At 37.8% G+C, this 12711-nt stretch overlaps 1 protein-coding gene across 1 annotated transcript; it reads right to left on the bottom strand.

Moving 5' to 3' along the window:
* Positions 1-991: 991 nt before the first annotated feature.
* LOC128638795 (testis-expressed protein 12-like) lies at positions 992-8566 on the bottom strand. Its single transcript, XM_053690930.1, has 4 exons — positions 8504-8566; positions 7928-8027; positions 7795-7846; positions 992-1136 (listed from the first exon to the last, which is right to left on the bottom strand). Exons 1-4 carry the CDS (start codon positions 8564-8566, stop codon positions 992-994), a joined length of 360 nt encoding a protein of 119 aa, XP_053546905.1.
* Between the last annotated feature and the right edge of the window lie 4145 nt (positions 8567-12711).

Raw genomic sequence — 12711 nt, forward strand, 5'->3', positions numbered from 1 at the left:
CTTTCAAAGTTTCAAGCGCTCCTTCAGGAATCTTTTGTTTAGGTGTCCATACAATGTACACTAAACTTGTCTTACCTTAGTTCCTTACCTATTTTGTTATCCCCCTGAATCCCCTCAGTATATAATCTTATAAGCCCCACTGTCTTGTAGGTAAGTGTTTCTCAACAATGTACCCCCAACAGTCCAGGTTTTCATTATAGCTGATCTGGTACACAGGTAAAGTAATCAGCTGATCAGTAACCATGGTTACTTACCTGTTCTCACTCATCAGCTGATTATTTCCCATGTGCACTAGTTCAGCTATAATGGAAACCTGGTCTGTTGGGGGTAGTTGAGGACCACAGTTGAGAAATAATGCTGTAGATCACTTATGTAAAATTATCTACAACAGTGCAACTCTGAACAGGGCCCTTTACCAATTTGCCTCTTATTAATGCTACCTTTGTATGTTTATAACACTATGGAATCTGTTGGTGCTCTACAAATAATAATAATAATTTAGTATACATCATTTAATTTCAAAAACAGCATTCATGATTATTTGTGTTTATAAATTATTATAAAACTAGGGCAAGATCCTGTATAAAATATTATTAAACAAATGTGATTTCATAGTGAATCCCTGTTATTTCACAACAGAAGCAAAAGATGAAAGGTTGGATATGTAGAGCTTTTTATCTTATTGCAACAACACTGTTTTTGTTTATATTGTTATCATTGTGTTTGTTTTCCTTAAGATGTTTTACAGATATGTTGTTAAAGGCATGATGTGTTATAAATAAACACGGATACAGTGTGTAGATGTAAATGTTTTTAATACAATCTGTGGAGCATTCCATTAAAAGAATTGTTATTAAGGACAATATGCTATTTTGTACAGTTCATGAAAACAAAATACATTTTAAGATAATTGCTAAACAGTCTATTTGTGGAATATTAATGTAGAGAACAGGTGGCAGAACATAAAGATAAATGTAAATTTGTCCGGATATTATCTTTGTAATTTATTAGCAATCATAGTAAGTCGATTTCTAAGACTTTCCCGTTTCTGCTTTAAATGAACTTCAACTGATCTGGCTTCCTTCAAAATCTCATTAAATTCCTGTATGTACGATGCATCCACTGCAGATCTTTCACTTAAAAAAAATATAACAATAAATTAAAAACTTCAGTGAAAATGTTGTAGTTCATATTCTGGTGTGTAAAGTGTCTGTGTTAAATATGCAATTAATATAATTATGTCTCAAGCTACATTTACACCCCAGGCTGGAGAATGCGTTTGTGAATAGGTTGTAAAACTAAAGTATTGCTGGATACCTCAGATGATGCTGTATAAAGCTGATTTAGTTGTAATGGAGTCTGTATGATGATACTGTAGGCATGTGAGACAACCCAGCATAGAAAATACACTAGGAGCTAGATTACAAGTGGAGCACAATCGAGTTTGCGAGGGTTTCCATAATCGTTTGCACTGATATTGCAAGTGGCGCAAAATTGTGATTTTGCTAGCTCAAGCTTGATTTACGCTAGAAGCCTTACCGTGATCTCAGAGCTGTGGTTTATTGTTTTGCAAAATTAAAAAGTTGCTCAAAACACTTTAAGAATAAATTACATAGTACAGTTACACTCATATTGATATGCCTGATAAAACGGTGTTACTGCCGAGAAACGCGTAGTATATTCCATTATATTGCTCATTTTATATGGCACTTGGTTTTATAAGTTTTATACAGTATGCATCATTTAATCAAATAAATGTACTGAGTTTTAAACTTTTAACCTTGCCATTTATGAGCCTGAGCTACCTTATCGGGCTGTGGTTATGTTACAGTAACACAGCGTTCCTGTTGACCAGAATTCAGCAAGCTGGACAGCGGTAAAATATACAGCCTGCCTCTAATAGCACAGTTTGGGTGCTCTCCTGAAACTGTGACTACTGTTCTATTCGCTGTGTGCCTGCTGATACCTTGTGACTACACACAAGGCACTTCTTCTGTTGTTTATATATTGTATACACTCATATTAACACTGTCTAATAAAAATTATTCTAAAACAATATTGCACAAAAAAGTTAAAAGGGCTCAAAGATATGAGATCTCAGGTGTTAAAAAAAAATCTGCCAAAGGGCTTTTAACATTGAGAAACATACATATACATGCCTAAAGATGAATATGTGTGTATATATATAGTCGTATGCAAAAGATTAGGCACCCCTGACAACTTCCATGATTTTCATTTATAAATAATTGGGTGTTTGGATCAGCAATTTCATTTTGATCTATCAAATAACTGAAGGACACAGTAATATTTCAGTAGTGAAATTAGGTTTATTGGATTAACAGAAAATGTGCAATATGCATCAAAACGAAATTAGACAGGTGCATAAATTTGGGCACCCCAACAGAAATATTGCATCAATATTTATTAGAGCCTCCTTTAGCAGAAATAACAGCCTCTAGACGCTTCCTATAGCCTGTAATGAGTGTCTGGATTCTGGATAAAGGTATTTTGGACCATTCCTCCTTGCAAAACATCTCCAGTTCAGTTAGGTTTGATGGTTGCCGAGCATGGACAGCCCGCTTCAAATCACCCCACAGATTTTCAATGATATTCAGGTCTGGGGACTGTGATGGCCATTCCAGAACATTGCACTTGTTCCTCTGCATAAATGCCAGAGTAGATTTTGAGCAGTGTTTTGGGTCGTTGTCTTGTTGAAATATCCAGTTCCGACGTAACTTCAACTTTGTGACTGATTCCTCAACATTATTCTCAAGTATCTGCTGATATTGAGTGGAATGCATGCGAGCCTCAACTTTAACAAAACTCCCAGTACCGGCACTGGTCACACAGCCCCACAGCATGATGGAACATTCACCAAATTTTAATGTGGGTAGCAAGTGTTTGTCTTGGAATGCTGTGTTCTTTTGCCGCCATGCATAATGCCTCTTGTTATGACCAAATAATAACTCAATCTTTGTTTCATCAGTCCACAGCACATTCTTCCAAAATGAAGCTAGCTTGTCCAAATGTGCGTTTGCATACCTCACACGACTTTGTTTGTGGCGCTTGTGCATAAAAGGCTTCTACCGTATCACTCTCCCATACAGCTTCTCCTTGCGCAAAGTGCGCTGAATTGTTTAGCGATGCACAGTGACACCATCTGCAGCAAGATGATGTTGTAGGTCTTTGGAAGTGGTCTGTGGGCTGTTTTTGACCTTTCTCACTATTCTTTGCCTTTGCCTCTCCGGTATTTTACTTGGCCTGCCACTTCTGGCCTTAAAAAGAACTGTGCCTGTGGTCTTCCATTTCCTCACTATGTTCCTCACAGTGGATACTGACAGCTTAAATCTCTGCAATAGCTTTTTGTAGCATTCCCCTAAACCATAATGGTGAACAATCTTTGTTTTTAGGTCATTTGAGAGTTGTTTTGAGGCCTCCATGTTGCCATTCTTCAGAGGAGAGTCAAAGAGAACAACAACTTGCAATTGGCCACCTTAAATACATTTTTCTCATGATTGAATGCACCTGTCTATGAAGTCCAAGGCTTAATGGGCTCACCAAACCAATTGTGTGTTCCAATTAATCAGTGCTAGGTAGTTACAGGTATGCAAATCAACAAAATGACAAGGGTGCCCAAATTTATGCCCCTGTCTAATTTCATTTTAATGCATATTGCACATTTACTGTTAATCCAATAAACCTCATTTCACTACTGAAATATTACTGTGTCCTTCAGTTATTTGATAGATCAAAATGAAATTGCTGAGCCAAACACACAATTATTTATATTTATATTTCATCAATCCTCCGGTCAGGGTAAAAACAAAGTATAACAATCCAGGTGTGTGAACAGGAGCTCCTCGCAATATATATATATATATATATATACAGCTGTATGTCTATATATGTATACACATGTATTCATGTATTGGTATGTGTATATATGTATTTACAGACATATATACACATATAAAAACATTAATATATACGTACACATATAAAGACATATATATGTGCATTAGAGCATGTAAAAATACATTTATGCAATATTCATATTTAACCCCTTAATGACCAAGGACGTACGCCACACGTCCTCAAAAAAAATACAGTTAATGACAGAGGACGTGTGGCGTACGTCCTTGGTCTGGAAAGCAGCTGGAAGTGATCCTGCTCGCTTCCAGCTGCTTTCCGGTTATTGCAGTGATGCCTCGATATGGAGGCATCCTGCAATAACCCCCCTTGGCCATCCGATGCAGAGAGAGCCACTCTGTGGCCCTCTCTGCACCGGACATCGGTGGCCGGTATCGTTGGTGGGTGGGAGCAAGTCTGGGAGGCGGGTGGGCGGCCATCGATGTGCCGAGTGGAGGGAAGGGGGGCGGGATCGGGGGCGGAACCGTCGGGAGCGCGCACGGGAGCGTGCGCGTGCACGGGGGGCGGCGGGCGGGCTCGTGCACAGGGCGGGAGCGGGAGGGAACCACTACACTACAGAAAAATAAAGCTGCTAAAAGTTAAAATAAAACGTTTTAAAAAGTTAGAAATAAAAAGCTAAGGGATCTGGAAGGGGTGGGGGGATGGTCTTGGGGGGGGGGGAAGCTACACTACAGAAAAGGGCATTTTTTTTAAAAAAAAAGGCACATTTGTTACTAAACTGGGTACTGGCAGACAGCTGCCAGTACCCAAGATGGCGCCTATTAAGGCAAAGGGGGAGGGTTAGAGAGCTGTTTGGTGGGGGATCAGTGAGGTTGGGGACTAAGGGGGGATCCTACACAGCAGCATATGTAAATATGCCACACAAAAAAACCAAAAACAGCCCAAGTATAGCTTTTATTTTAGTACTGGCAGAGTTTCTGCCAGTACTTAAGATGGCGGGGACAATTGTGGGGTGGGGGAGGGAAGAGAGCTGTTTGGGAGGGATCAGGGGGTCTCATGTTTCAGGTGGGAGGCTGAGCTCTACACTAAAGCTAAAATTAACCCTGCAAGCTACATAATTAACCCCTTCCCTGCTAGCCATAATACACGTGTGAAATGCAGCGGCATTTGGCGGCCTTCTAATTACCAAAAAGCAACGCCAAAGCCATATATTGAACAAAAGGGATCCCATAGAAGCATTTACAACAATTTGTGCCATAATTGCACAAGCTGTTTGTAAATGATTTCAGTGAGAAACCTAAAATTGTGAAAAATTTAACGTTTTTTTTAATTTGATCGCATTTGGCGGTGAAATGGTGGCATGAAATATACCAAAATTGGCCTAGATCAATACTTGGGGTTGTCTACTACACTACACTAAAGCTAAAAGTATCCCTAAAAGCTCCCTACATGCTCCATAATTAACCCCTTCACTGCTGGGCATAATACACGTGTAGTGTGCAGTGGCATTTAGCAGCCTTCTAATTAATAAAAAGCAACGCCAAAGCCATATATGTCTGCTATTTCTGAACAAAGGGGATCCCAGAGAAGCATTTACAACCATTTAAGCCATAATTGCACAAGCTGTTTGTAAATAATTTCAGTGAGAAACCAAAAGTTTGTGAAAAAAATTAGTAAAAAAGTGAATGATTTTTTGTATTTAATCGCATTTGGCGGTGAAATGGTGGCATGAAATATACCAAAATGGGCCTAGATGAATACTTTGGGATGTCTACTAAAAAAAAATATATACATGTCAATGGATATTCAGAGATTCCTGAAAGATATTAGTGTTCTAATGTAACTAGCGCTAATTTTGAAAAATAATGGTTTGGAAATAGCAAAGTGCTACTTGTACTTATTGCCCTATAACTTACAAAAAAAGCAAAGAACATGTAAACATTGGGTATTTCTAAACTCAGGACAAAATTTAGAAACTATTTAGCATGGGTGTTTTTTGGTGGTTGTAGATGTGTAACAGATTTTGGGGGTCAAAGTTAGAAAAAGTGTGTTTTTTTCAATTTTTTCCTCATATTTTTAATTTTTTTTATAGTAAATTATAAGATATGATGAAAATAATGGTATCTTTAGAAAGTCCATTTAATGGCAAGAAAAACGGTATATAATATGTGTGGGTACAGTAAATGAGTAAGAGGAAAATTACAGCTAAACACAAACACCGCAGAAATGTAAAAATAGCCTTGGTCCTAAACGGACAGAAAATTGAAGAGTGCTGTGGTCATTAAGGGGTTAATAAAGTGTTTAACTATGTATTTACTGTATATATTTTTTAACATTCCAATGTTCTGCACATAGCACCACATGTTCTATGTATTTCTAAATAGATATCCCTATATATACTGTATATATACAGTATATATATATATATATATATATATATATATATATATCTTTTTTTATACCTATATATAATGATCTCTATATATAGGTATAAATATATATTTGTTTACAAAACCATCATATATATGTAGAAATATTTATTTATGAATAAATAGAACAGCTCTGATGTTTTAGGGTGACAGCTATAACCAGCTTGGCACCTCACACCCACAAGGCCTGCTGGCAATGAAAGGCTTTTTTTAATACAAAAATTCAATAGCTCAGACGTAAAACAGGAGGAGGAAGTTCTCAGAAGGCTCTGGAGGTGTCACTGTTGTTCATAGATTCATGGCGATTAGTAACAACGTTTATATGCACGGGAACTTCAGAATTCTCTACAAACCAAGTACTAAACTAAAATGGTTTAAAGAACATTATAGAATTCAACAATTTTTTTAGAATGTGGTATAAAATAATGGAAAATAGAATCTGTACTGGTAAATATTATTTTTTCAACAATTAATAATTACCACATTGTGGTAGTCAAATGGTAAACCATTTTAGATTATTAGAGGCAAAACTATTATTTTAATAGTAAATAAACAGTTACTTGTTTACAAGGTTTCTTAACTCTGGGTGGCCTCTCATTACTCTGTTTTTAATATCGATAGATTTAATGAATGGCAGATTAACTATTATCCATCTGTTATTATTAGTATTGATAGCTAATTATTATTGAGGAAACAATGTGCAGTTAGCTGCCTTGTGTGTAGCGTTTATGCACTCCAACCTACAACACATCTGCAACTTAAAGGGACAGTCTACTCTAGAATTTTATTGTTTACAAAGATAGATAATCCTTTTATTATTTATTCCCCAGTTTTGCATAACCAACACAGTTATATTAATATACTTGTTACCTCTGTGATTACCTAAGCCTCTGTGTATCTAAGCCTCTGCAGACAACCCCCTTATTTCAGTTCTTTTGACAGACTTGCATTTTAGCAAATCAGTGTCAACTCATAAATAACTACACAAGTGAGCACAATGTTATCTATTGGGCACATATGAACTAGCACTGTCTATCTGTAAAAAATGTCAAAATGCTTTGAGATAAGAGGTAGCCTTAAGGGCTTAGAAATTAGCATATACGCCTATCTAGGTTTATCTTTCAACAAAGAATACCAAGAAAACAAAGCAATAAAAGTAAATTGGAAAGTTGTTTAAAATTGCATGCCCTATCTGAATCATGAAAGTTTAATTTTGACTAGTACAAACAGAAAGAGAAGCCGTCTGACATTTCCCTTGTTCAGAGGAGAATTGCTTGGTATTTCGGGGCTGGAATGACCTTGTTAGGCGGGATCAGGCTTTTGGAACGTTTTCCTCTGTGAAAAGCACAACTGGGCAAAAAGAAGCTACTCCCAGGTGGTAACCGGGCCATAGAACAAGCCACTGAGCTGCTGTTCGTTCTCTTTCTGTTTGAATTAGACTAGACTGTCCCTTTAAAGCTTTGTTATCTGTCACTGAAGTTACAGCAATCCTTACCTTAATGCTTTGGCATATTTGGCAAAATGAAGGTTTATGTCGTTGCTTATATCTGTTAAGAGAGATACATTTTACACTTTACATGATTTACACTTGATAACACTAAATAAATGATATCTAAACATGTAGATACCTTTCATCAATGTTTCAATGTCAGCATCTTTAGAGCTGTCAGACAAACACGGAGGTGGCCCTGCTGGTGAGGAACACTGAGGATTTTCTGCATTTTTAATCTACAAAGAAAATGAAGTGAAGTCCTAAATAAGATCAATCCTAAACAGTGTAGCATTTTAGTGCATAAAAGGCACTAGGGCCTGATGATCAACAGCTCGCCAGCATAAAGAGAGATCCAGCTAAAACTTTGGGGGCTTTTTTTTAATCATCTGTCAATCAACTGAGGGCTATGGCGGGCGGAGGAACGCCGCTTATGGTTCTGGCATTAAGATGTAAATATCTAAGAAGATAAGGATAAATTAGTGATCATGAATGAAAGTCTCACTCATTTTTTAAATGATATCCTTTGACTTGAGCGAGTGCGCTCAAATTTACCTTCACTTTAAGGGACATTTTAGTACTGATGAGGCTTCTTAGATAATCTCACCAGAGAGCAGATCTTTCGATCATCAGGCCCATAGAGTCTACGCTTGTAAAAATGTATAGGATAAACAACGCATTAATACAAAAAATAAATGCTCTTTATAAACGTTACCTCTATTTCCTTTTTGCGTTTTAGTGCTTTATTTTCATCAGACATCGACGACTTGCTCGCCATTCTCACCCTTAAGAAAATGAAAAATAAAAATAAGGAAAGATAGACTTTGCTTTATTTAATTCATTTTCTTACCTTTATTTTATTGTGGTAAACACAAATTGAATAGATTTTAATGTTAACCGTAATAGTAATAGACGAGTGAAAACAATCTTTTTTTATTTTTATTTATAAGATATTGGGCAATCTTATGTCTGACTGGTTTACTGTTCTATTCCCCATATTTCCGTACGGTATAAAAAAATACCTGAAATTCATCAATACTGACCATGCAAGCCCGTTTAAAGGATCTACTGGTTAAGATCTTAAAGGGACATGAAACCACAACATTTTCTTTCACAATTTAGATTGTGCATCTAATTTTAAACAACTTTCAAATTTACTTCTACTATCAGATTTCTTGTTCTCTTGGTATCCTTTGTTTAAAAATCAGGAATGTAAGCTTAGGAGCATGCTTGTGTCTGTAGCACTACATGGCAGCAGTTTTGCAAGAATGTTCCACATTAGCAAGAGCACTAGATGGCAGCACAATTTCCGGTCATATAGTGCTACAGACATGTGCACGCTCCTATCTAGATATCTCTTCAATAAAAAATAGCAGGAGAATGAAGCACATTTGATAATAGAATAAATAGGAAAAAAAATTCAAAATTGTATCAGTGTTCTCCCCAGAACCTTTTTAGCGGGTGCACCACCCGGCTGATTTTACTGACTTAAGTTTAAGCCAATTTGAAACGAAAATTAGCAATTATTATGTAATTTCACAAATTATCATTAGCCCCTTCACCCAATCCGACATATATATACGTTGTGCGGTACTTTGGCTATCATACCACACAGCGTATATACACGTCGTTGCTTCAGGATGCTCCAGCACTCTCAGCTGTTAAGTTACGAAGCTTCAAGCATCTACCGCATATGGAGCCGGAGTGCGATTGGTCCATATGAGGGCAGATGCCTGAACGTTACAGACGGTAACACTGTGTGTGTCACCGTCTGTAACGATCTTCTGCTGGAGCCAGCGGGAGGTGTGGGTGGGAGTCGGGTGGTGGGTGGGCGGCCCAGCAGGGGAGGCAGCAGGAGGAAGTGGGAGGCGCCATACACCATGGAAAAAGGGGAAAAAAGGGACAGGGAGGGATGGGGCAGCTACACTAAAGAAAAGGGGGCCCCTAAATAAAGATTGCTAGTGGGGGGTTACACCACATTAATAAATACATTTAAAAAAAATAATAAAAACATTTTTTTATTAAATGTTTTATAGGTACTGGCAGACAGCTGCCAGTACCTAAGATGGCGCCTAACAGTTAGAGCGGGGAGGTTTAGAGAGTTGTTTGGGGTGGGATCAGAAAGATTGGGGGGTAATGTGAGATCCTACACTGGAGAAATATAAAAAAAAATAAAAAAAAATTATATATATAAAAAAAAAAGTCTTATTTTTTCATACAGGCAGACTGTCTGCCAGTACCTAAGATGGGGGTTACTAGTGGGGGGGTGGTGAGTGTCAGGTAGGAGGCTAATCTCTACACTAAAGCTAACATTAACCTTTTAAGCTACCTAATTAACCACTTCACTGCTGGGAATAATAGAAGTGTGGTGCGCAGCTGCAATTAGCGGCCTTCTAATTACAAAAAAGCAATGGCAAAGCCATATATGTCTGCTATTTCTGAACAAAGTGGATCCCAGAGAAGCTTTTAGAAACATGTGTGCTACGATTGCATAAGCAGTATGTAAATAATTTCTGTGAGAAACCCAAAGTTTGTAAAAAAAAAAGTACCACATTTTTTTTATATGATGGCATTTTCGGTGAAATGGTGGCATAACATTTACCAAAATGTGCCTAGATCAATACCTTGGGTTGTCTACTTAAAAAAAAAAAAAAAATATATATATATATATATATATATATATATATACACACACAGAGAGAGAAGCACACTCACAGGAATGAACAACTGGCTCAATACTATTGTTAGCCTGTTCTATGGCGATTTACCACCTGGGTGCAGCTTCTTTTAGCCAAGTAATGCTTTTCACAGAAAAGAACTTTCCTGTAGTATATCAGTCTGATCCCCCCTATTACGGTCAGTCCAGCGCCGAAATACCAGGCAATTCCTCTGGGGCAACCAGACGTGGACTCCTTGCTCATTGTGCTTAGAGGAATACTGCTACACCTCACTGACGAGGCCCAATGAAGGCCCGAACGATCGTCTGGGGTTGCTGTGTTCCTTGTTCAGAGAGGAATTGCCTGGTATTTCGGTGCTGGACTGACCGTAATAGGCGGGATCAGACTGATATACTACAGGAAAGTTCTACTCTGTGAAAAGCATTGCTGAGCTAAAAGAAGTTGCACCCAGGTGGTAAATCGCCATAGAACAGGCTAACAATGGTATTGAGCTGGTTGTTGGTTCCTGTGAGTGCATTTCTCTCTGTGTGTATTTAGTCTCCCTATGGGAAAAAGGGGCAACCAGACGTGGACTCCTTGCTCAGTGTGCTTAGAGGAATACTGCTACACCTCACGGACGAGGCCCAATGAGGGCAGAAACGATTGTCTGGGGTTGCTTTGTTCCTTGTTCAGAGAGGAATTGCCTGGTATTTCGGCGCTGGACTGACCGTAATAGGCGGGATCAGACTGATATACTACAGGAAAGTTCTACTCTGTGAAAAGCATTGCTGAGCTAAAAGAAGTTGCACCCAGGTGGTAAATCGCCATAGAACAGGCTAACAATGGTATTGAGCTGGTTGTTCGTTCCTGTGAGTGCATTTCTCTGTGTGTGTATATATATATATATATATATTTGATAGGTAAATAAAAAAAACAAGGCTCTATTTCTGTTTAATCAATCATAAAAGTCCAGCTCACACTGTTATTAGATGGGTGCATGCTATAGCGCTAGGCACTGCACAGCCCAGCAAACAAATTCCAAAATAAAAAGTGAATAGCAGCACTCCAATAGAGTTATCTTCAAATATTTATTGCATATCCAGGAGTAAAAAAAAATAGCTATTTTTTTGTACTCCTTGATATGCAATAAATATTTGAAGATAACTCTATTGGAGTGCTGCTATTCACTTTTTATTTTCTATTTCTGTTTAAATGGAGTGATAGCAAAAAAGCTAAAAATGCTCTGGTATTTTGGGCAAGATTTTGTCTGTAAGTCGTGAAAGGGTTAAATACATTTATGTTAAATAATGCAATTCATTTCTGCTTTGGGAAGCAGAAAATTATATAATATTAGGAAATATTACAGTTCTCCCACCCGGCTACTTCATAAAGCCAACCTGCTGGTAAATTTTTCTGTGGAGAACACTGTGTATGCTCTGCCTGAATCACAAAATAAAAATTGTGGCTTCATGTCCCTTCAAGATGGCTTTTAAATTACTTAAAAAACTTATGATTTAAAGATGTATATAATATACAGTATAATTAAATTAAAAATGATTAAAAGTTATCTTTTACATTGCATTAGTCATGTACTTTATAGAATAGATTTTTGAATATTAGTATATTTGCAATACACATGCGTTAACAATGACTCAGTGATACTGTGCTTGGAGCATATGTGCATATACCTTGTACACCTGCATTCAGTTACTGTGCCTACCCAGAGAGCAATTACTGCATCAGTGATTAATTTGCATGATCACTAATACATGCTGGACTCGGAACAGCTGTGGTGTAAGGCAGTGCTCGACAAATCTTTTTAGACATTTGATAAGATTAACTTGACCACAAAACACAAGAACTAACCGCAGAATACTAAGCGTGAGACGCCTAACTCAGAAGCAAATATGGTCTCCTTTAAAAAATGCGGTCACAAGAAGCAACAAACTAACCAATCAGATGTGTCCACTGGTTCAGGAGTAGCCAATTGCAAACTTAGGCGGAAAAAAATGTGCATTTCTGTGGGATCATTACTAGTGTTGCATCCCCACGTTGCGCAGTAATAATTGTAGAGTGCCTCTCACCTACAGCCAGAAGGTTTGAAACCTGCGTGCAGATGAGTTGCTAAAAAACAACAACATGGGCGGTGGGCGGAGTTGGTTGAGGATTCGGCGGAGAATGCTCGTAACACAGTTACTGATAGGTTGCTTGTGCACAAACTCATGGTGGGGATTGTGTTCTAGTTATTGACGAGGTATTACCTAGT

The sequence above is a fragment of the Bombina bombina genome, chromosome 8 (genome assembly GCF_027579735.1).
Source record: "Bombina bombina isolate aBomBom1 chromosome 8, aBomBom1.pri, whole genome shotgun sequence".
Classification (NCBI taxonomy): domain Eukaryota; kingdom Metazoa; phylum Chordata; class Amphibia; order Anura; family Bombinatoridae; genus Bombina; species Bombina bombina.

Bases quoted from the DNA above. Each gene is read 5' to 3' on its own strand.
- LOC128638795 (XM_053690930.1), bottom strand. From the start codon at position 8,566: ATGGCGAGCAAGTCGTCGATGTCTGATGAAAATAAAGCACTAAAACGC. The intron at 7,847-7,927 runs GTATCTACATGT...CTCTCTTAACAG, and splicing joins CATTGAAACATTGATGAAAG to ATATAAGCAACGACATAAAC. The intron at 1,137-7,794 runs GTAAGGATTGCT...ATTTTTTTTAAG, and splicing joins AAATATGCCAAAGCATTAAG to TGAAAGATCTGCAGTGGATG.